The sequence below is a fragment of the Larimichthys crocea genome, chromosome XXIV (assembly GCF_000972845.2).
Source record: "Larimichthys crocea isolate SSNF chromosome XXIV, L_crocea_2.0, whole genome shotgun sequence".
NCBI classification, from domain to species: Eukaryota; Metazoa; Chordata; class Actinopteri; family Sciaenidae; genus Larimichthys; species Larimichthys crocea.
Genome location: NC_040034.1, coordinates 5,865,312 through 5,888,549, shown reverse-complemented (window position 1 = coordinate 5,888,549; position 23,238 = coordinate 5,865,312). Strand labels below are relative to the sequence as shown.

General features: G+C 40.9%; 3 protein-coding genes across 7 annotated transcripts; 2 read left to right on the top strand and 1 right to left on the bottom strand.

The window, feature by feature from the left end:
* The first annotated feature begins 372 nt into the window (after positions 1-372).
* LOC104933775 (interferon-induced protein 44) lies at positions 373-8,786 on the top strand. Of its 3 annotated transcripts, XM_027275061.1 has the most exons (9): positions 373-470; positions 1,936-2,436; positions 2,562-2,613; positions 2,744-2,939; positions 3,027-3,179; positions 3,294-3,465; positions 3,638-3,738; positions 3,854-4,028; positions 8,222-8,786. In XM_027275061.1, exons 2-9 carry the CDS (start codon positions 1,956-1,958, stop codon positions 8,296-8,298), a joined length of 1,407 nt encoding a protein of 468 aa, XP_027130862.1. In that variant the 5' UTR covers positions 373-470; positions 1,936-1,955; the 3' UTR covers positions 8,299-8,786. The 3 variants fall into 3 exon arrangements, with proteins under 3 accessions (XP_027130862.1, XP_027130863.1, XP_027130861.1); XM_027275062.1 differs by lacking the exons at positions 373-470; positions 1,936-2,436; positions 2,562-2,613; ... (3 more) ...; positions 3,638-3,738; positions 3,854-4,028 and adding exons at positions 4,674-4,790; positions 5,947-6,443; positions 6,617-6,668; ... (2 more) ...; positions 7,509-7,680; positions 7,822-7,922 and having other exon boundaries at positions 8,047-8,786; XM_027275060.1 differs by lacking the exons at positions 373-470; positions 1,936-2,436; positions 2,562-2,613; ... (3 more) ...; positions 3,638-3,738; positions 3,854-4,028 and adding exons at positions 4,691-4,790; positions 5,943-6,443; positions 6,617-6,668; ... (2 more) ...; positions 7,509-7,680; positions 7,822-7,922 and having other exon boundaries at positions 8,047-8,786.
* A 491-nt stretch (positions 8,787-9,277) lies between these two features.
* On the top strand, positions 9,278-11,489 carry LOC104933774 (growth arrest and DNA damage-inducible protein GADD45 beta). The gene is made up of 4 exons (XM_010749292.3): positions 9,278-9,497; positions 10,044-10,145; positions 10,301-10,517; positions 10,752-11,489. Exons 1-4 carry the CDS (start codon positions 9,460-9,462, stop codon positions 10,854-10,856), a joined length of 462 nt encoding a protein of 153 aa, XP_010747594.2. The 5' UTR covers positions 9,278-9,459; the 3' UTR covers positions 10,857-11,489.
* Positions 11,490-13,486: 1,997 nt separating this feature from the next.
* Positions 13,487-23,238, bottom strand: gng7 (guanine nucleotide binding protein (G protein), gamma 7). Of its 3 annotated transcripts, none has more exons than XM_010749291.3 (4): positions 23,114-23,238; positions 19,949-20,087; positions 18,703-18,819; positions 13,487-18,563 (listed from the first exon to the last, which is right to left on the bottom strand). In XM_010749291.3, the coding sequence occupies exons 3-4, from the start codon at positions 18,781-18,783 to the stop codon at positions 18,438-18,440; spliced, it is 207 nt and encodes a 68-aa protein (XP_010747593.1). In that variant the 5' UTR covers positions 18,784-18,819; positions 19,949-20,087; positions 23,114-23,238; the 3' UTR covers positions 13,487-18,437. The 3 variants fall into 3 exon arrangements, with proteins under 3 accessions (XP_010747593.1, XP_019112480.1, XP_027130649.1); XM_019256935.2 differs by lacking the exon at positions 23,114-23,238 and adding an exon at positions 22,925-23,107; XM_027274848.1 differs by lacking the exon at positions 23,114-23,238 and adding an exon at positions 22,606-22,902.

Sequence of the window (23,238 nt, the reverse complement as noted above, 5' to 3'; positions counted from 1 at the left end):
TAAATTACAGTAAAGTTACGTATTACTTTATTATTATCACATGACTAATTGTACTCTCTATAAAGTAGTATTTAGTTAGTTAGTGGTCAATATGTTAAGCATAGAAACTCCAGATAAGTCAGACTGCTTCAGAGCACTTATCACTTATCTGGTTAAGAACCAATTTTTCACAGTGTAAGTAATTAACTTAACTAATGCATGAGTCATTGTTTAATGCATTAATTAATGCAGGATGTATCATGATTTCCACTATGACTCTGCATCTGATATCTTACTTCTGTACAGATATCTCAGCAGCTTACTGTGATTCTTACTTTTTGTTTTGTTTTGGGGTTTTTTTTTTTAAAGGAAGGAAACTCCTAAAAGTGGCATCATCATCACCAGCTTTGCACAATCACTTTCACTTGTGTCTAACCCTCAACGGAGAAACACATTGAACCACACCAGCCCTTTTTTTTTATTTACTGCAGGTGAGTTTGACACTATTTACCCGCATTACATGCACCTGATGAAACATGTTAGTGCCTTTTTAATTGTCCACTGACTGTTTGATGGTTTTACATTTTTGTCTGGTCATTAAGGATTTGCTTTCACTTTCTGTTTGAAGATTTTTCCACCTGAAAACATGCAAACATATTAAATATCTTACTTTTACCTAAGCAGGTTTTTAAAATGCAGGACTTTTACATGTACTGAAGTATTTTCTCCACTGTGGTATTTGTAAATAACATATATATTTAAGTCTAATTATGGTCTCATCCTTAGTTCATTTTCAGAATTTTATATTGGAAACTTAAAAAATTTAACAGCTTAACAAAACAAAACAAATAAAATAAAACAATCTCGCTTCAGTACTGATAACTCAGTTATTCTTACTGTTTTTTTTTTTTTTGTTTTTTTTCAAAAAGGGTGGATACACTGAAAAAGGTTTGGCATCAACTGTCTTGCACCGTCACTTTCACTTGTGTTTAACCCTCAACGTAGAAACACACTGAACCACAGCAGCCAGCTGCATCCGTACAAGATTACAAGACAGTATTAATCTGCAGTGCATGCATCAGATAAAACACCACAGACATTTTTTTCTGGTCATTAAGGGCTTCCTTTCACTTTCTGTTCATGTGACATGTTTTATTTAGTATTTCACATTTCACATGACAACATATTTTAGATTTTTTTTTAATGAGAATGCATTCATTATTAGAAAGCTCGTTAAACTGAGAAGATTCCACAAATTTTCTCCAGGACACTATAGGGAGTTTGCACAGTGCTCATTCGGCTTCTTTAGGTTGGCCCCCAAGGCTGTTTCCACTTTTGTTTATACAGCATATTGATCTGTATAAAATTTTGTTATCCTTTTCACTCAGAAATAGTATTTACAATATCTCATTGTCCTTAGTTTATGCAAAAAGTATTAGAAAACTTTTCACATAGTTGCCTCACAAAAACATTTTTTCATCAACCACCAATGAAAATATAAACTTTTCAATACAAGTAAACCAAATTATTCAGATTACTTTTTCATATGACCTCCATCACTTAAAGTCCATATGAAGGCAATTCTGAGATTTATTTCAAAATACATTGAATATGTTGGAAAATAGTTGCTGAAAACACATGAAAAGACTTAAAACAATATATCACTGAAATGTGGAGTTAGAGGTTAAAACAGTTTTTCACCACTTTTGTGGGCGGTCCTTAGAGGGTGGCTCGATGACACGCTGAGGCCACCCCTGCCAGAGCGATAGAGATGAATTCATCTCAGCTCAGAGTGTTTCAAAGTTCGTCATGTTCATTTTCTGAACTCATCTGACACGTTTCAGTTGCTTCAAAATGGCTGCTGGACGGCTGCCACGAGTGGTCGTGGCTTCAGCACATTCAGCGGACACGCCCCCACTCTGCCATAATATCTAATTCATATTTCTGCATCCTCAGGAGTGTTTGGACCATCCATCATGTCTGTTGTCACATCCAGTCTGTCTAAGGGACAGCAGAAGAAGATGCTCTCTCTCTTCAGCCATCCCAGACTCCACCTGCTCTACAAAGCTACCGTCCACGGCTTCACTGCTGCTGCTTTCCACAGCCGCTGTGACCAACAAGGCCCCACTGTCATTGTCGCTTACAACGCTGCTGGGTTTGTCTTCGGGGGATATACCTCTAAAGACTACACCCAGAATGGACAGGCCATCATGGACAAGGAGGCCTTCCTCTATAGCATCCCTGCTGAGGGAGACAAACCATTGAGGGTGGCAGGTATCAGTGGGCAGTGTGCCTTTACGGATGGAGCCACCGGTCCAAATTATGGTGCTTTGGTGTTTCTGCATGATGACAAGGCTGAGTTTCAGTCCAACCCAGGGACAAGCTTCAACTTTCAGGCTGCAGAGATGCATGGAAATGACTTGAAACTGACTGAGTTTGAAGTCTATCGAGTTGAAGGTGTGTGATGATAGGCACTTTTAAGATTTGTATTGTGTTATTACTATACTGTAGTGAATTAATTTTAGAATATATTAGAATAATATAAGCCACCACGTTACAATAAATTTATTTTCCACATGCAGATTTGGGAGATCTCCTACCCAAACCCTGGAGGAACATCCAGTGGACTGCTGAGTATGTAAAATCAACTTTTGCCACAATGAATCAACTCCTTTAAAGCTTGTGACTAGTACAAGTATTTCAGTATCCAACCCTATGTTAACACATATTAGACCTGTAAATGTATTGTTTCTGTTCACACCAGGAGAAAGCAACAGTTGATGAAAACAATTCAGAGCTACAAGTCTGAGATTAAAACAGTCCATCAAGCCCGGGTGTTGTTGGTGGGACCCGTCGGGGCCGGCAAATCCAGCTTCTTTAACTCCATCAACTCAGCGTTTCGGGGCAACATGACATGCCAGGCCATCGCTGGTACAGGAGACAAGAGTGTGACCACTCAGGTAACGACACAAGATTTAGTCTTTTTAATGCAGGTGAACAATATGAATGTGATTCCACATGTTACATTTCTCATGTCTCGTCTGTAGTTCCGTACCTACAACATCAAGGCAGGGAAAGGTGGTGTACCCCTTCCTCTGATCCTGTGTGACACAATGGGGCTGGAGGAAAAGGCTGATGCTGGTTTGGACATGGAGGACTTGGTCAGCATCTACAAGGGTCACGTAAAGGATCGCTACCAGGTCTCCTATCTAAATACCTACCTTATAATCTACATTATTATTATTAATTAGTGGTAAGAATGTAGTTTATTTCTTGATTATTAACAAAAGGATCATGCTTCATTTGTTTCTTAGTTCAGCCCCTCCAATCCTCTCTTGGCGGACGCTCCTGGCTATAAGCAGAGAGTGACTCTGAACGACATGATTCACTGTGTGGTTTACGTGATCGACGCCTGCAAGGTCTCTCTCCTCACAGCAAATATGTTGGACAAGTTTGCTGCCATCCGGAAAAAGACCAACCAGCTTGGTTAGCAGTACAACAATGTTATTTTCAGAATAGTTCATAGATGTTTCTGATTTGTGAAACCATCTGACAATGGTACACATTAGTTTTCTTTTCTTTCATTATATTTCCTTGCTGCAGTAAGCTTTCACTTCACCTTATCCTATATTTCGGTTGGATCTTTTCTCCTTCATAGGACTTCCTCAGATTCTGCTGCTGACTAAAGTTGAAGAGGCCTGTCCGCTGGTGGCAGAAGACCTAAAGAATGTTTATCGCAGTGTTTACATCGAGAAGAAGGTACCTCAACAAGATCATTATTTTAGGATGCTCTAGAATTTATATTGGGAATCATTTAATCACTTGTTATGTGGTGGTATTGATAACTACATCCATGTTGTTTTCTTTCTTTCAGGCCCGGGAGCTGAGTGATTCTCTGGGAATCCCCCTGTCCTGTGTGCTGCCAGTGAAGAACTACAGTGGGGAGCTGGACCTGGACCTGGAAACTGACATACTGCTGTTTTCAGCTGTGCAGCAGATGCTGAACTACACTGACAGCTTCTTTGAGAACCAAGTTATTGAGGACCAAGATTACCAAAGTTAGCTGATCAGATATTTTCATCAAATGCATCCTGTTCTTTGTAGCTGACAAGCAAGACAATGAATTTCCCGGTGGCTTATGATAATCCGTAACTCTGGACTTTTTCACTATATTTCGAAATAAAGTTCATGTGATACGATCAAATGCTCCAGACATGCTACTGAATGAACTTTGAAACATCAATATCATGGTCAAGAGTGAACTCTGAAACTCAATAAAGTCAGTGTGAGTGAGAAGTACTTAAAGTCTTCAGAAAACGATTCAACATCTACATTTCCATGACATCTGTTCAAGATTGTGTGAAGTTTCAGATTGCCTTGAAACATTAGCAAACTGAACATGTTTATACTTTTTGCTATAAATTTGGATGCATTGACTCTGAATGGGTCCATCTTGCACAATAAGTTACTTTTGATAATTTAAGTATTAAGTATTTTTGTTTATTTTAGTCTTAAGCAGGATTTTAAATGCAGGACTTTTACATATTTTTTTCTCCACTGTGGTATTGTATACTTGTCTCATTGAACTTTTAGAATTTTGTATCGGAAACTTCAAAAACTTAATAAAATTTAAAAAGAATATTGCTCCCATTGCATATAACTTCGCACACTATTTTTACGGGTGGAAATTCCCTGATGGGCTTGGCATCAGTTGCCTTGCACAATCAGTTTCACTTGTCTCAAACCATCGACGGAGAAACACATTGAACCACAGCAGCGTGCTGCGCATATCATCACCTTTTCTCCTGCAGGTAAGTTTATTTATCTGCATAACATCCATCAGTAAAACACGTCTGTGCTCTTTCAATTATCCACCGACTGTTTGAGAGTTTTAAATATTTTGTGTGTCATTAACAGTTTGCTTTCACTTTCCGTTTCTGGCTGAAAACAAGTATCTTGTCTATATGTTATTTAGTATTTCACATGTCAGATGACAAAATATTTTTGTTTTGTTTTTTCATGCATTATTAGAAAACTATTTAAAATCGAAAACATCCCACAAATCTTCTCCAGAACTCAACAGGGATGTCAAAACTATTTTATCGATACCACGCATTTAAAAACACCACACGATCTCAGTTAAGTTTAGTGATAGTATCTGAAGTGCTAATTTAATAACATAGAATAAAACAGAACAAAAACAAACAGAAATCAGTACAATCAGAATGAAACCATCCGTGATCGATTAATTGTGTCTCCACCTCGCTTTCATCCGAGACTGACAACCACACCCTCATGCTGCAAAGAGAGAGAGAGAGAGAGAGAGACATCAATTGTTATGACGAGATGTAAAGACAGTACTTGTTTGTTTTTTAACATAATATTAAAACCTAAAGTTTGTTTATCTATATAGCCCCTTTCATACAGACATGCATCCCAAAGTGCTTCACAGAGCACAAAATAAAAACAATGAGTAGAGTTTTGCAAGAATAGACAATACATCAATAAAATTTGGCCATACAGAGATAAAATGTTACAATCAATATAAGAAGAAAGTTCAAGACCCAGTGCAGAGAAACCAAGGACCAATTTGGCAAAACCTGAAAACTGCAACAATAAAATCAATAAAATGTAAAAAGTTACTTAAAATCTATTAACTGAACCGGTCTTGGTATTTAAAAAAGATACACAGAAACATTTTTATCTACACCATCAATCAATGGGAAAAAAGGTTGTCAAAAATATAAATTTTCAATACAAGTGAACCAAATTATTTAGATTACTTTTTTTCATAAGACCACCATCACTTAATATTTATGAATGACTCAAGTTTGTCCATGTTCAAACTTACTAAATCCATCCAAGATCCACAGAAATCCTCTTAATTGAAAACAACAGACATACATACGTACAGAAGTATGAATCTCTGCCATAATATCTCATTCATATTTCTGCATCCTCAGGAGTGTTTGGACCATCCATCATGTCTGTTGTCACATCCAGTCTGTCTAAGGAACAGCAGAAGAAGCTGCTCTCTCTCTTCAGCCATCCCAGACTCCACCTGCTCTACAAAGCTACCGTCCACGGCTTCACTGCTGCTGCTTTCCACAGCCGCTGTGACCAACAGGGCCCCACTGTCATTGTCGCTTACAGCGCTGCTGGGTTTGTCTTCGGGGCATATACCTCTAAAGACTACACCCAGAATGGACAGGCCATCATGGACAAGGAGGCCTTCCTCTATAGCATCCCTGCTGAGGGAGACAAACCATTGAGGGTGGCAGGTATCAGTGGACAGTGTGCCTTTACGGATGGAGCCACCGGTCCAAATTATGGTGCTTTGGTGTTCCTGCATGGAGACAAGGCTGAGTTTCAGTCCAACCCAGGGACAAGCTTCAACTTTCAGGCTGCAGAGATGCATGGAAATGACTTGAATCTGACTGAGTTTGAAGTCTATCGAGTTGAAAGTGTGTGACAAAACGTGCTTTTTCTTATTGAATATACAAAATATATTTTAACCATATATTTTCATACATTTCAGATTTCAGACTAGTACAATGATATTTTTTAAAGGGAATTATTTTGGATGTTAGAATAATATAAGCCACCATGTTACAATAAATTTATTTTCCACATGCAGATTTGGGAGATCTCCTACCCAAACCCTGGAGGAACATCCAGTGGACTGCTGAGTATGTAAAATCATTGACAACTTTTCCCGGACAACAGTAATATTGTCGCTTACTCTAACAGCAGCAGCTGATATTCTTGTTTAACTTGTTTAACTCACCTTGCTGCAGCGATGAAGGTGTGTACTGCAGGATGTGTAGGTACACTGTGACATCACTGCTGGGTGTGGTCAAGGGTGCAACAGACTTTAGACTCTCTACAATAAATATATTGATTAAACTATCCAACCCTATGCAACACATTTACATATTAGACATGTAAATGTTGTGTTTATCGTTTCTGTTCACACCAGGAGAAAGCAGCAGTTGATGAAAACCATTCAGAGCTACAAGTCCGAGATTAAAACAGTCCATCAAGCCCGGGTGTTGTTGGTGGGACCCGTCGGGGCCGGCAAATCCAGCTTCTTTAACTCCATCAACTCAGCGTTTCGAGGAAACATGACATGCCAGGCCATCGCTGGTACAGGAGACAAGAGTGTGACCACTCAGGTAACGACATAAGATTTAGTCTTTTTAATGCAGGTGAACACTATGAATGTGATTCCACATGTTACATTTCTCATGTCTCGTCTGTAGTTCCGTACCTACAACATCAAGGCAGGGAAAGGTGGTGTACCCCTTCCTCTGATCCTGTGTGACACAATGGGGCTGGAGGAAAAGGCTGATGCTGGTTTGGACATGGAGGACTTGGTCAGCATCTACAAGGGTCACGTAAAGGATCGCTACCAGGTCTCCTATCTAAATACCTACCTTATAATCTACATTATTATTATTATTAAGTAGTAAGAATGTAGTTTATTTCTTGATTATTAACAAAAGACTCAAGCTTCATTTGTTTCTTAGTTCAGTCCCTCCAATCCTCTCTTGGCGGACGCTCCTGGCTATAAGCAGAGAGTGACTCTGAACGACATGATTCATTGTGTGGTTTACGTGATCGACGCCTGCAAGGTCTCTCTCCTCACAACAAATATGTTGGACAAGTTTGCTGCCATCCGGAAAAAGACCAACCAGCTTGGTTAGCAGTATAATAATGTTATATTCAAAATAGTTCGTATAGTACACATTAGTTTTCTTTTCTTTCATTATATTTCCTTGCTGCATTAAGCTTTCACTTCACCTTATCCTATATTTCAGTTGGATCTTTTCTCCCTCATAGGACTTCCTCAGATTCTGCTGATGACTAAAATAGATGAGGCCTGTCCGCTGGTGGCAGAAGACCTAAAGAATGTTTATCGCAGTGTTTACATCGAGAAGAAGGTACCTCAACAAGATTATCACGTTAAGATTAAGCTCAAGAAATCATATTGGGAACAATGCTGCTTTAATCACTTGTTATGTGGTGGTATTGATTACTTCATCCATGTTGTTTTCTTTCTTTCAGGCCCGGGAGCTGAGCGATTCTCTGGGCATCCCCCTGTCCTGTGTGCTGCCAGTGAAGAACTACAGTGGGGAACTGGACCTGAACCTGGAGACTGACATACTGCTGTTTTCAGCTGTGCAGCAGATGCTGAACTACGCTGACAGCTTCTTTGAGAACCAAGTTATTGAGGACCAAGATCAGCTGGATCTCTACAGGTCCAATGAACATCTCCGTCCAGTTGGATCAGAAGAAACAAAGCATCGAATTGTCTGAAAGAGGGAACATCAGCATCTCCCAAACTTTACTCACAATAACTAGCTAGTTGATCAGATATATTAATGTAATGCATGGTACTCTAAACTTTGTAGCTGTTAGTAGCCGAACAACAAACTTCCTGGTGGTAATCTATAACCTGTCGGGACACCTTCACTACATTTTGAGTAAAGTTCGTGTGATATGTTCAGACATGCTGTTTAATGGACTTTGAAGCATCATTTTCATGGCCAAGAACAAACTTTGCAACTCAACCCTTAGGCCAGCATGGATGGGAAGTGCTTAAAGTATTCCACATTTCCATGAAAACTGTGCAAGATCATGTGACTTGATTGAAAGGAGATTATTTTGCCAACTTTGAGTTTCAGATGTCTTGAAACATTAGCAAACTTAATATGCTCCTATATTTTGCTATAAATCAGATGGATTGACTTAAAAATGGATTTCTTTTAATCGAACTTTTAAGAGACTTGCATGGGATTTCTGATTTTAAATGCATGTGTAGTTATATCCATAACATTCTCAGGTCACAAAATGATAATAAAAGTATAAAGGTCTTGCTTGAACATGTATGGCTGCTTTGTTTGACTACAAACTTTACGAGTTTCGGTTTTACAACCGTGAGAAGGTTGTTCAGGCTTGTCCTTCCCTCAGTCAGCCACTAGATGTCATCATGTCATCATTTCATAATCACTGCTGGTGTTTCAGTTGCACGAACTCGGGCTGTTTTGAAAAGATGAGAAGCTCATGTTGCACAATCGCAATCTGATCCAACATTTTGGAGAAGTTTATTTTTTTTAAACAGCTGGGTTTTATTGGTGAATTTCCATGCACGTGTTTGTGCATAGTAATGTCGCAAGTAAGAATGACAAAGCAAACGTGGTTTCGTGTCGTGCGGAATCATCAGTCAGTGTATACCACACAATAAACCCACTAGTCCACATGACAAAGAGAGACGTTGGATTTTCCTCGAGCCAATTGCAAAACCCGGGTAGTTTCGGTGCCGCCCTCCTCTCTGCTCCGGTATAAAGAGTGTGTCACAACGTTTCCAACAACAAACGCTCCTGCAGGCACAAGCAGACACGCTGAGGGAAATACTCAAACCATCACCATCGGATTATTCTCACTTTTCTCACTGGGATTAATTTTGGATTTGCAAACATGATTCCAGAGGAAAACTTCAGCTCCATCGAGAACAGGTGAGATTTCTTGCACAGTTTTCTGCACTTGAAAGTCAGATTTTATGGCTGTCTGAGCCATGTGCATGGGAATCGTGAGTTGTGCATTGCTGAGGCTAATGAAGTAAAATCACACTTATGATTGGAGTGGAAATGTTTTCATCACCGTGTCGTTTTTAACTAACTAAAGTTGGACAACATTTCATAATGCAACCTTAGAAGTTGATGCATAAATCATTTTTGGGGGGTTTGGACGTCATGCTCCAATTTTAGAACTAGGTTGTGCAATAATTTGCATGCATGCTTCACAGTCTGCATACCATGCATTATTTACATTAGGCCTTTCTGTGTCACAACCATCCAAATGCAACGAAACTGTGGCTGCAGGATATATGAATAACTACTTGTTACCTGACTTTTTCTTGGACTTTCTAATTACTTAGAAGTATTGGATTAATACAATAATGGACCCATTTAGAGAACCTCTGCAGGTGTTTGACAAGACCAGTATTTATTTATTTGCTTGCAGAATACAAAAGGTTGATTGTTCTGTCTTTCCCCCTTTAGGATGCAGTCTGTAGGTCTGGCTCTGGAAGAGTTGCTGGTGACTGCACAGAAACAAGACTGCCTGACTGTTGGCATCTATGAATCAGCTAAACTTCTTAATACGTGAGTTGAAACTTTGCCTTCACAATGCCTGTAATGTTTACAACGCACAAGTGAGCTTCTCTTAAATTTAAGAAAATAACTTCTCTTCCCCACTCTTGCGAGCACAGGTGTTTATCTATGACTCATCATTTTTTTTCTGTCTCTTTGGTCCTTAGAGATCCAGATAGTGTGGTCTTGTGCATTCTTGCAGCTGACGACGTGGACGACATAGCGCTGCAGATCCACTTTACCCTGTTGCAGTCGTTCTGCTGCGATAGCGGCCTCACCATCCTTCGAGTCTCAGGAGTTGAGCGGCTCCAGCAGCTGCTGGGTGCTGTGGATGCTAACAGAAACCAGGAAGAGCACGGAGACCTCCACTGCATACTGGTTACGGTGAGTTGACTCAGCTCTCTCTTACATAACTCCAAGGCCAAAGTGGAAATTGATTCTTTTAATGTCATAGCTAAAATGTGGCCTCACACTTTCTGGAACTTTGTGAACAATTTGTACGATTTTTTTTTACACTTTCCTTGAGATTTAGTTTGTGAATTATAGGTTTCTGCAGATCAAATGTACCTTAAGGCCGCCTGAACATGAAGTTCATGTTGTGTTTTGATTCCTGTGCAGAACCCCGAGGCTGATCACTGCAGGCTACAAGAGGTGGGAACCTACTGCCAGGAGAGTCGACGCCTTGACCAGTGGGTGCCTGAACTAGTCCTGCAGGAACGCTGAAGGCTCTGGCACCCACATACATGAACAAAAACAGGAGCTTTCTGGGTTCAGATACTCATGAACCATTAATGCTCATGCAGGGATGGACTGAAGCAGACCCGGCCGGACTATCGTGACTGACCAGCAGGAGCTAAGGACCCCCATTGAGTGACTCGTGAAACAGTCGATGAAGGCTGGTTTACAGTGCAAAAGATACAAACAAAAGTCAGATTCCATTCAGGCCACATTGTTTTTACATTGGCAGTAAAACTAGATCCAAGCTGCTGTTTTGTGTTTCTGTTTTGGCTACTACAATGTTTATGGGGTGTGACAATCAGGAAGAGTAGCAGCATTGACTATAAACTTGTCCACACCTAAACTTGTATCTGGAGGACTGGACTGGACAGGAATGTTGTAATGAAACTATGCCCAACATTCCTGTGTACTCTGACATGGGAGAGTCCTTGGAGAGAAGGTGTGCGTGTGTGAATGTGTGGTATGCGTGAACAATACTTGGGTCTTTCTTTAGAAAAAGACTGGGCGTGCAGCGTTCCTGAAATGAGCAGCTGAACCTGCGGGGGAATCGTCTCCATGGAAACTGGAATGGAAATGATGTGCAAGTTGAAGTCACACAGGATTCATTGGCCTGAAAAATTGCAAAAGGAGTGCAGAACATGATGTTTTTTTTTGGTCAGAGGAAGATACAGAACGAGCAATCTAATGAACTGTGTCTGATCTGATGGGAGGAGAGTCTGTAAATTCTCATTGTGCTGCAAAAGAAACAAGTCAACATCTGTGTGCCTTCAGGAGTGCTGCTTTTTTTTGTTTTGATAAAATGCTGTTTAAACTAATATGAACAATGCTGCACCGGTAATTTATTGATTGTATTAGATGTTTGTGTAGCTATTTATGGTCTAAATTTCTGCTCTGTTAACTTAGTCAATAAATTATTGTATTCATAACTTGATTGACTGCTTTTATCAATACATTTGCATTTCATAACAGAAGCCATGTGTGCGTAATGATACTGGAATTCCAGCTGAGTCACACAACTTCGGTTTACGTTTGGGTTGCATGCTCTGGGCAAGGTCTTTGTCAGTGACAGGGCTTCTCAGCTTCCTTTTATAGTAAACAAAAGTCAGCCGGAGAGGGGAAACTGGGGTGGAGACAGAAACTCATTGTGTTGGAGCAAACTGGCAAAACAAGCTGTTCCTACAAGTCAAGAAGCTGGAGGATAAAAAAAAAAACACTGGGAAGGTACACGATGTCTGCACAAATTTATTTATTTAGTTCTTTCGCCAAGCACTGTGCATTTTAGTTTTGTACATATTTGACGTCACAGTGTGACACCAAACCTGCAGATGCATGTTCCCAAGGGTTGAGAGCCAAAGCATGTGCAAATTAGTTTGGTGTAACCCCACCCGTATTGCCACATGATCAGGTAGCAAGATGTTCCCGCAGCACAGTACAAGAGGTTTCTATCCTCCCCTCTGCCCTCCTTTCCTTGTTTTGCTCCCCCGACTCCACCCTCTGCTCTCACATGTCTGGTCACAGCTCAGACCGCAGAGCGGAGCAAGGAGAACATTCAGGCACATGGACCTCCCATTTGTTTACCATCAGCTGGACAGGGGCGTAACAGAAGAGGGGGGACTAGCCTATGATTGGCTGTGGTTCACCCACCCTAACAATGATTGGCTGTGACTTGTAGAGGGGTAAGAGGGGAGAATATGGTTTGAACTTGGAGTGGACTCGTGACTGTTGAAGCAGTGATTCAAAGGGCACTGAGACAGCAGAGGACTTTCAACAATGGCATTCCTGTCAATTGGCCCAAATGGGAGGTTTTACCTAGCCCTTCTCTTTGTCAACTCTGCACACGCAGAAAGTTTTCATCTTTGTACTGCACACTGTGTACCTATTAGGCCAGAGGGCACGTGTGTCCATGTGCACGGTGAGCATAAGCCAAACCCTCATACTCACGATGGCAAAGAGAAAGAAAACAAATAACAAGATCAAGATCCAACCGCTTTGAGACTGCACTTCATGTCATATGAGAGTCACTGAATTATGAGTTTCTGACTTTTAAATAGCATGCATGTTCTCTTTCAAGTATGGATGCCTTCAGGGTAATGAAACACAGATATAATGTTTTTTTTTTCAATGCACGGTATTTTAAAGGCGCAGTGTGTGGGATTTAATGCTGTCTAGTGATGACGTTGCAGATTTGCATTCCAAATGAATACCGCTCGCCTCACCTTCCCATTCCGAGCATGGTGATCATGAAACTGGTGAAAACAGAGAGGGACCTATCAAAACCAATGTTTGGTTTGTAGAAACACAGCAGTTTAACATGTCATCTTAGTTTAGCATGCAAATGGGTACAGTTATGTTTTGCAGGTATAAACCAAACCTTAAAGTACTTGAAACTGTACTGAAATTCTGAGCAGATAAAGGAAAAACTTAAGGGATCATCAAAGTTTTTCTTCCTGGGGAGGACACGAATGTGGGTACCAAATTTGTGAAGTGAATTGTTGGATTACAGTACAATTCATTTAGACCTCATGGTAAATAGATGTCAAAAAAGTTCTTCAGATGTTTCAGTTTGGGTCGATTGACAGACGGACTGCTGCTGCCAGCAAAAATGTACACAGGAAGCACTTGTTATTATATCATCTTTTTATTAATGTTATCTACTTCTCAATATCATCTTTTTAACAGCAATATCCACAAAATATTAACAGTGTGCAAGAAAACATGAGTTATGGCACATCAGAGAACAGTTACAAAAAATAGATATATTTTCTTCATAATCAATCAAGGCAAAAAGATACATATACTGTATGCATACACAGGAGATCAGAACACAAAAAGATGAGTCTCGGGAAGGGCTCAGAGTTGATTCAGCGATGTTAGATTTCAAAGTCCACCAATGAGGAGCTTCGATTCTCCTTCACCCGACCAGAAATAATTATATCACCGCGCTCGCTTTGCGTCACAACACCAGTGGATTTCCATCTCGAGCCACGTGTTCTACTTCAACACCGTTCGTTCTGTTGATCTGATAACTCCAAGACCAGCATTAACACAACATACGCCACTATAAGGCAAAATAACAACCAACCAATCAGACAAACTGTCAGCCAAACCAGGCCGGCTGTCTCTGATTGTAAGCCCAACCAGCTATGGAATGATTGAAAAAATAATAATGATTAAAAAAAAAAAAACTGTCAGGCAACTCCATGACAACATCAGTGTGTATGTGTGTGTTTCTTTTAAGTGGCGTGACTCTTGAAGTTGTTACTGTCTTTGAGGTTAGCCGCACCTTGCAAAGAAATCACAGGGCCTTTCCACGCGTAAACACAATTTCAGTCATTTCCTCATTCTTCAGATTCTTGGAATAGTTTTAAGGCTTATCCCGTATCCGTAATTCAGAGTTAATTCTCATCTGTCACTGCACTTTGTACTCTGATTTCTGTTTGTATAGTTATTATATTTCTTCAGCCGATCCCTTTTATATACATTTTAGCAAAGGATTCATTGCAAACAGTGTGATGCAGACATCCTTTTCGCGTCTTTTTTGCGAAATAGAAAACTACAGCCAGCAGCTGGTTGTCTTAGCTTAGCATAAAGAGCACAGAACAGCTGGCCAAGCTCTGCAAAGAGAGCTGAAGTGAAACTGGAACTTCTTTGCCGTGTTCCAGTAATGCTAATAGAGCCTTTCTCGACATTATGTTGGGTGTGATCGAATCAAGTCTGGTAGGTTTTAGTGGCCAAACATAGTTTCCCCATAAGCCCTAGATGTTCTGCTAAACATCATTGCTCAGGCGTGTGTGATGAAACCAGCTACACTTGTAGTTTCTGTAAAGGATGCAAACTTCAGGAACATGCTTCATGTTTTCAGAAAGAACGGTGAAAAAGATTGCAATAAACTACAGAAGCATTACAGGGCTTTCTAGGACTTCCTATTGAATGGACAGATATGAGAGTGGCGTCACTCCATTCAACTAACTCTCTGCAAAAAAGCAAACAAGTGTATTTTCTCAAAATATCAAACTATTCTTTTGGGTCTCTGAGGCTTAAATGCAGCCAATAAAATGTAGCTGAGTCAGGCACAAAAAGAGCAAAGCAGAAAAATAAGTTGTGCATTGTGACTATTACTGGGGTTACTATTGGTCATCACATCAAAAATAGCTTCCCACACATCATCCGAACAAGTTTAGCTTGTGACTGAATCCTTCCCTGCTCTTCTCCACGATGTGCACACTAACCTCCGACTGACACAAAGAGCGAGCGGAGGCCAAACATGCCGCTCTGACTCACGCGGCGTCACATGAACTCTCCTCCGGTCAGACTCACCATGACCTGGACAACATTACATTACAATGTGACACTCTGCACAGCACTGTGTGTTCTTACACACTGTCTCTCGCAAATGCATCCCACAGACATACAGGAACATGTGTGCACCCCTGTTTTCTCTTCACCGCCTACTGTTCTGCCAAGTCAACTACCTACACACACACACACACCCTCAGCCCCCTCCATGGCCTTTCTCCAGCTCCTGCTCTCTCTGTACTTTGGGAACTGTCTGCTCTCTCTGTTTGGCAAATGGTAAATGGGTGATGAAGCCGAGCTTTGTATCAGGAACCGTCGCCCACGGTGAACAAACAGTTTAAACCTGATTTGGATTCATAGTTTTTAAATCAAAATAATTTGCAGTAGAGTTAGATGAGATGATTGATTTCACTCTCATGTCTATTCACTTATAATATGAAGCGGGGAAATGTGAAAAAAGTATGAAAAACTTGTTTATTATTGCACCTTAGAGGTGCTGCTAGTGGTATTTTGTTAGCTGTTTCCCGACATTATGTTAAGCTGACTGGCTGTGACTTCATATTCATGGAACAGACACAAAGGATTCAGAAAATGTGTGCAAGTTTTCCCCACAGGACTGTCTGAAAAAAAAAAAATCCACCTCTCACCGCCTCCAGAAAGTCAGTGTGGCAGGTGGCTCGTATTGACCTAGTGATTAGAGCACAGAAAAGCAGTGGGTTCAACTCCCCTAACAGTCCATCAGCAGCCATAAATCCTGTCCAATGGCTCCACCCTGCTCTGTCACTGTATGTGCCTCCTGACAAAAGCCTCTGCTAAATGCTCAAATGTAAATATGATGGCACAAAGCCCCTTTCCTTTCAGCAACTAACCGTCTAAAGCAGCACTCAATGCTGAACCTTACCACTCCTTTAACCTTTGACAGTCAAACTAAAAAACAACTGCAAGAGAGAGTGTGTGTTGTGTGTTGTGTGTGTTTGTGTGTGTGTTGTCATAGTTGCCTGTAGCCCACCGAAACCAAAAACTTGGGCTGCTCTGGTGTTAAAGGATAGATCGGGAGGCTGGTTTTTGCCACTGGAATGAGGTCCGATGTTGATTAATCCGCTAAACAGGATATGATCCTTAACCTAACAGGGCGTTTTGTTTCTATCTTACATTATTTTAATATATCCTCATCAGGCGTTTGTGTTTGTATCTGTGGTTAAAACCATCCTCCGCTATCACAGGCCTCTAAAACCTGAATGACAAAAAAAATAATACTAATAATAATAATAATAATAATAATAATAATAATAATAATAATAATAATAAAAGACAGACATGATTCTGACTGACGGAACGGAATAAGTAGTACTAAAAAAATCCAACATCCACAGAGGAGGATTCTGTGTTTAGATTTTGTATCTTACAAACACTGTACAGGGTAATACTCAACTGACCAGGTTCCATGGACTCCATAGAAAGAAGAAACTCAAAAATAAACCCAAAACAGCTACTCTTCAACTTATCACTTCTGCACATGTCTGAAAGAAAGTTTATACACTTAGTTTGTTTCTCTTGACTTCGTTTTTTTTTGTTGTTGTTTTTTCACCTCGTCTTCAGTTTTTACAATCAAGTTTGGTTTGTCAGAGAGGAGGAGCATTGTGGAGGAGAGGAGGAAACCGAGAGGGGACCGCTTGGCTCCGTGACCAGTCTGAGCTCACATTAAAGAAAGCTTCTTCTTCTACTGGGGTGACTTTAAAGAGTGGTAAAGCCAAGTCATATTTTTTTTCATAATCTGATTTAAAGCCAGAATTATTATGCATTTATTAAAACAAGACGTATCCCCCCCTTCTCTGCTGCAGAGGCAAACGAAACAAACACCTCCTCGCACTATCTGATCTGATATAGCTCTTCTTCTCCTTCCACTGAACTGTCAATTGAAAGAACCAAACATAAGCGGAGAAGGTGGGGAAGGGAAAGTTTCACTTTTACTGTGTGAGTTCGGGTTTTCTCCTCCAGCTTTGGGGCTCTTACAGGCTGATTCTCAGGTGTGCGACCTCGCCCTCTCTCGGGGTAAAGCACAGGGAGGCTTGGTGTACAGTATAAACCATTGATTAAGATCCTAGCGGGTATCTGGTTAGGTAAAACCCCTGGCTTACAACCAGATCTCCTGTCATTTCATTAGCATTTAACGATGGAGAAACCTGATCGGCCAGGGGCAACACCTATGTCAAAGCAAAACAATAATAAAAAAAAAAAGTAGAGTATTATTTTATCTGTTAAGTAATGCTTCAACAAAATATCAAAACATACATTGAGTTCACAAACAATTATTTCTTCAGAAAAAATGCAGTAAACGTCCGGGGGTTATAGCTTGAGTTCTGTGTAGAGCAGTTCACTATGTTCCCCTCATAGGTGCAGATCTGAGGTCAGCTTAGACATCGATTTTTCAACCAACAGCAGCCGTAATGAACTGCAGAGGAATCAGTGACGGCAGATCAGCATCTATAGAGACGACTTTCTGTACTGTACATGTTGGCACAGCTGGAGGTTTGGCCAAAAGGCTGCGGACGGCCATGGTGAGGCCACAGGCAGAGAAGGTCTGTCGATACAGGTTTTTTTTTTTGGGGTGGGAACATGCTAGGCCCGATAAAAGGCAAAGGCTTTCAGCCACTCGCTCCGAAATGACCTGCCATTATTTAGCACAGGCAGGTTTTGAGGGGGCGGGGTGGGGGGGCAAAGCTCCCACAGCTTTTTAACTACCTCAAGAAAAAAAGCTTGTAATCAGGACATCAGGTCGTGTTTGGCACGGTCGGCAGGAGCGCCTACCGTCCTTTGCTGTTGCCCACATGCATCCTCCCACTCCCTGCCTACAGTATGGCATTGCTGTCCATCCTACCCAACCCCTTACTTCATGACAAAAGAAGGAGAAAAAGAAATCCTGGTTTCCTACTTATTGTTAATGTCCAAATCCCTTTTTTTTTCAAGTTAAGCTGACACTTGTAGTTAATTTACCAGCATATATGAATATTACCAAAGCACCTTGGATCATACTCAGTGATATACTGATCTCAGAGCCACTGTGAGCACAAGATACCTGCCCCCTAGCTGTGGCTTCGGGGTATGGCGCTTTTCCAGAGTGTGGTATTTTGGGACTGTGAGTGTGTGTGTGTGTGTGTGTGTGTGTGTGTGTGTGCTATATGCTGCTTGAAGTGTGTGTTTGGGGATCAATTTAAGTACTGAGTGTGTATGAGTGTATGTGTGTGTGAGGGTAGGAGGAGTGTAGTGCAGCTATAGGATGATGCAGGGTTTCTTGTCCTTGAAAGGGTTTTCGGAGGTGGGAACCCCAACCAGCAGAGGGTCGCTACGAGCGTGCTGCTCACAGTAACTCATCAGGTCTGCAGCTGCTTTAGACACCTAGTGAGGAGGAGAGGTGGAAGATGGAGGACAGGAGAAAAAAGAGCAGGAAAAGGAAGAAGAGGAGTGTACAAGGAGAGAGTGGATGAATAAATCAGACTCACACGCGCACAAACATGGCAGTAAAGCGTCGTCCTACCTTAATGCGTTCAATCCCTGCCTCAATCCTCAGCTGTTCCACCAGTTTCCTGGCCTGGGCGATATTATTAGTGGTAGACATGCTGATCCATCAGACTTGCACCGACACAGGAGAAAACTGAAAGAGATGCAAAAAGAGAGTAAACGTTATACCGTGCAGAAATGATGGACGACTTCATCAAACATGCACGGACAGAGGAAGGACAGGAATATAAATTTGCATGCACAGACTGACAAACTTTCACTATGATCTGATTTATGTGACACAAAATGTGAGTCGGTGTGGAAATTTACATTTAAAGTACACCAGTGTGTACATATATATATACGCGTAAGTACGTACAGTATTTTCATTTTATACTTCTCCTCACTACATTTAGAAGGAAATACTTTTTACTCGACTTCATTCATTTAAAACAGTTACAGTTATTGGTTACCTTGCATGATAACTTCTCATATGATCAGATAATATATCATAGATTGTTATAGATTAAACTAAAGGTATAGTACTTCACCAGCTACTATGCAACATTAAGCTGCGTACACATTAATGCATCAGTATGAATAATTCAGTAATAATAAGGCTGTTTTTAATACTCTAAATACAGTTTATTTTAATGCTGGGCTTTTATTTGTAATGGACTATTTTTACATTGCAGTATTGACGATTTTAAAAAGTAAAGGGCTGCTGTTTGTTGCCTATAAAATGAAAAAAAGCAAAGAATAAACTGTTAACAACACTTCACTGAGGATGAGGATCACTGAGCAAGTTCAACAATATATTATCTATATATTGTTTTTATTTATTTGTTTATGTATTAGTATTTGTATCTATCTTCTGTATGTTGAGCTGCTGTAACGAGTGAATTTTCCCAGTGTCTTCTTATCTGTTAACTCTTTCAATGACTATAGTTATACAAATATCTTCCTTGGCATTTCTGCAGTAGTTTGCATGTACTGAGTATTCTGCATGATGGTTCTTGTTTTTACTGCACTGATTTATGAGCTGAATCACACTTTAAGTCATGAGTTGTTTCATTCAGAGGACTGCACAGTCGTGGAGTTATAGCACCGCTGTGAGGTGACTACATAGCGGTGCAACGCTGTCAGTGAATGAAATCTGACAGCTTCTTATTCAAAGTACAGTTTTTGGTCGGTGATGCGCACAGTATGAGTAAGGATGAGGCTGTTTTTTTTTTTTGTATTATGTAACTCGTGCTAAATGCACAAAGATAATAAAGTGTTACCTGACTGATGGTGGGCAGACAGGACTCTCTCTGAACACAGACGTGAGTGGATGGAGAGGACGGTCTGACGAGCCGTGGACAGTTTGCAACCAAAAAAACGACCGAGCTGGACGGCGGCTGAGCTCACATTGGCTTGTCTCTGCAAGAAAAGAGAGCAGGTTAGACGGCTGCTTGCAAAGATATAGATTGTACAGAAGCAAACATTTCACACTTCTCAAAATGTTTCTATTTGTAGTTTTCCTTCATGTCAAAGATCATAAACGCCGGACTTCCTATATAGTTTCATGGATTATGAGGAGATTTTTTATTTTTTTAGTAAAGAAATAAAGAATAAAACAGTCTTTTAATACAATTTTGCTGTTGCTGACATCTGTTCTAAAAACATCCTACATTTTTGTGCAGTTTTTTCAAACTACAAACATTTTAAGATCATGAGGGAAGAATTTGCTTCAGTGCCAAACTGTCATCACCAGTCTCACTGATTCATATTATAATATCTGTCATCACGACTTCATTTCTCTTAACGAAGCACCTGTAATACCACTTAACTGCTCAGAAACTAAAAGAATTTTCAAGGTCTTTCATACCTTTGGTGTCCAAAACTCATTTTTTTTAAAACCCTCTAGTTTCTATGTTTTACACTTCTGTTAGCACATCATCGAAGTTTTCCCCACCGGTACGTAAGATCAAAACACACCTTGCTCCTTACATCACCATGAGTGTGTTACGACTGTGTCTCTCACTCTGTCTCTCTGTCTGTCACCCTCTCTCTCTCTCTCTCTCTCTCTCTCTCTCTCAGGAGGAGAGTCCTGCTTTAATTACTCCTACTGTGAAGTAGCTCAGAGATTCATGTCTGTAATTAGGGCTTTTGTGTGTGTCGCGTGTGTGAATAGACTTATATTATAACACCTGATGAAATGCTCTCTCTCTCTTTCTTTCTGCCTCTGCACACACATTTGAACTATAACACTTGAATGTTGAAGGACATTTATTGACTGCACCGCTCCCCCAAACCTAACCCTAATTCTGAATCCTAATCCTAATCTCGATGCAAATCCTAATCCGTCCCAGATCCTTAGGAGGCAAAATGCCACGACTTTGGAGGGTTTTTGTCTGTTCGTTTGTTCTCTCTCACACACTTGCACACCTGTTTTTGACAGCATTGCATTGCAGTTACATTGATTCCTAAGAGACTAGAGGTTTGTGTATCGATACGTCTGATCAAGTCTTAGTTTAATTGATACCAAAAAGAATACGTCTCGTTAGATCACGTTCTGGAAACATGAACAGTTGTTTGTTGCTTTTTAGTTCAAAGAGGTCACAGAATATACTTTTTTTTGATACACATTAAATTCTGTCTGGTGATTAAACAGACGTGTACAGCAAAGCACAGTAAAATACTTAATGTTTAGTTTAGTGAAAATGTGAAGTAGCCGATTAATGATGCATTTCTTTTATAAACTTTGACACACAAACAAGCTGTTTTTAAAAAGTATTGGTGATGTTATCGTACACCAATACTACTTCATACCTAAGCCCAAATCTAACCTAACTTTAACACTAGAATGTAACATGTTACCTTGTTTTTTCATTGCCAAACAGGATGCAAGTGTCAGTTATGTGACTTAAGTGCACACACACACACACCTATACATACAGACTACAGACACACACCTTTCCTCCACAACATATGTTCTCATTATGAGTCAGGGTTTGAAGCTTGTCCCTAAATCACCCCACATGCAGCATCACTGACAGCAAACAGACTAAACGCCACAAACTATAGCCTGAAAAACTAACACAACAACAAAAGAGTGAGAAGCAGTTTTAATGTGTGCTCTTATTTTGTTGTCATAGCCCTTTCTGCTTCCTCTAAAATGATAACACCCATTAAAATAAAGGACAAATATAGATATGCAAATACTGACAGCAGATGTCTCCTGTTTGTTTACTACATGTGGCAAACTCAATCTGAATATTTCAATGTAAAATGTATGTTTACATATTTTCTATGAATAAGAAGCTCACGGGGTCAGTACACTTACTAAACATATTGCTTAAATCCACACTCCACAGTGATATCATGAGCCTATAGTGCTTTGATTTATTCAGCCTGTTGATTTTTCAAACTTTTCTTGCTATGGCGCATTCCGAGCTGACAGAAGGAAGCTGTACCACCTCAGAAACCAGCACAAATACGAATTTCTAACCCCTCCACGGTCAAATCTCTCCTCCTCTACGCCCCCAAACTGAAAATATTTTACATACACAGAAGCTAAAACCTGTACAGTAAGCTCAGTTTGCCTTGATCTGGACCATAATAATAATAATCATAATAAAAAAACATCACCAGAGCTGGACAGGCCCCGGCCAGCGAGCCAGCCTGCGAGCCCACAGCCGCTCTCAAGACGCGCAAAAATGCATCAATCCTTATTGATCCTAGCTGCTCCTGAGCTCTGATCGGGCCTGCAGTTCGAAGCCATGTCCTCCGCTATAGGCCCTGCTTGCTGCTCTACCGTGTGAAAACACAATGCGGGCATTTTGATGGATAGAACAGCATGTCCTCTCTCTCCCATGGCTATCCACAATCCACACACACACACACGCGCGTACATACATACACACGCATACGCACAGGCGCGCAAGCACAGGCAGACCTTGTGCACATATCAAAGCCAGAGATATTTTCCCATGAAGACCAGACTAGACCGCTTCAGGTCTGCAAATAGGCCCTGATTGTTAGCCGTGGGAGCAGGGTGGTGACATGTTTTGAGGGAGGCAGGCTCCAGGCAGCCAATATGAACCCATCCAGCGACAATGGGCACAAGACTGGAGCGCATGCCTTTATGTTCCGCTATTATGCAAATTGATCGGCCTACTTCAGCATATAAAATCCAGAGGGTTTTTTTTTTTTTTGATACAGTGGCTTGTGCGTCCCCAAGAGTCCAGCCGAGCTGTAGGAAATCTTCCACTGACCCTGTCCCCGGTCCTCCCCACCCTCTCTGCCGGCAAAGGGCTGGGGAAAACCGGATTCGTGACACTGATGAAGTCGCTCTCCGCTGCAGCCGCCCTCGGTGACGAGAAGCCGGGGTTTGCAAAGGCGCACAGACGCGTTACAATTATTATACACAGAGAGAAAAAATACCCGAATATCTCCAAACTCACCTCCGAATGCGCTGTATTGGTGATTTAAAGGGCCAGATCCGCTGGTTTCTCACCCTCTCTGCTCGTTCACTCCCCGTCTTCACCGAGCCAAACGCCTCCCCCTCCGTTACCAGTGTCTGTCCACT

What these genes read in the sequence shown, in the direction of transcription:
- LOC104933774 (XM_010749292.3), top strand. Translation starts at nt 9,460, where the DNA reads ATGATTCCAGAGGAAAACTTCAGCTCCATCGAGAACAG. An exon ending in TTCAGCTCCATCGAGAACAG is followed by an intron (nt 9,498 to 10,043) that starts GTGAGATTTCTT and finishes TTCCCCCTTTAG; the next exon opens with GATGCAGTCTGTAGGTCTGG. An exon ending in TCAGCTAAACTTCTTAATAC is followed by an intron (nt 10,146 to 10,300) that starts GTGAGTTGAAAC and finishes TTTGGTCCTTAG; the next exon opens with AGATCCAGATAGTGTGGTCT.
- gng7 (XM_010749291.3), bottom strand. Translation starts at nt 18,783, where the DNA reads ATGTCTACCACTAATAATATCGCCCAGGCCAGGAAACTGGTGGAACAG. An exon ending in CAGGGATTGAACGCATTAAG is followed by an intron (nt 18,564 to 18,702) that starts GTAGGACGACGC and finishes CCTCCTCACTAG; the next exon opens with GTGTCTAAAGCAGCTGCAGA.
- LOC104933775 (XM_027275061.1), top strand. Translation starts at nt 1,956, where the DNA reads ATGTCTGTTGTCACATCCAGTCTGTCTAAGGGACAGCAGAAGAAGATG. An exon ending in ACAAGAGTGTGACCACTCAG is followed by an intron (nt 2,940 to 3,026) that starts GTAACGACACAA and finishes TCTCGTCTGTAG; the next exon opens with TTCCGTACCTACAACATCAA. An exon ending in GAAAAAGACCAACCAGCTTG is followed by an intron (nt 3,466 to 3,637) that starts GTTAGCAGTACA and finishes TCTCCTTCATAG; the next exon opens with GACTTCCTCAGATTCTGCTG.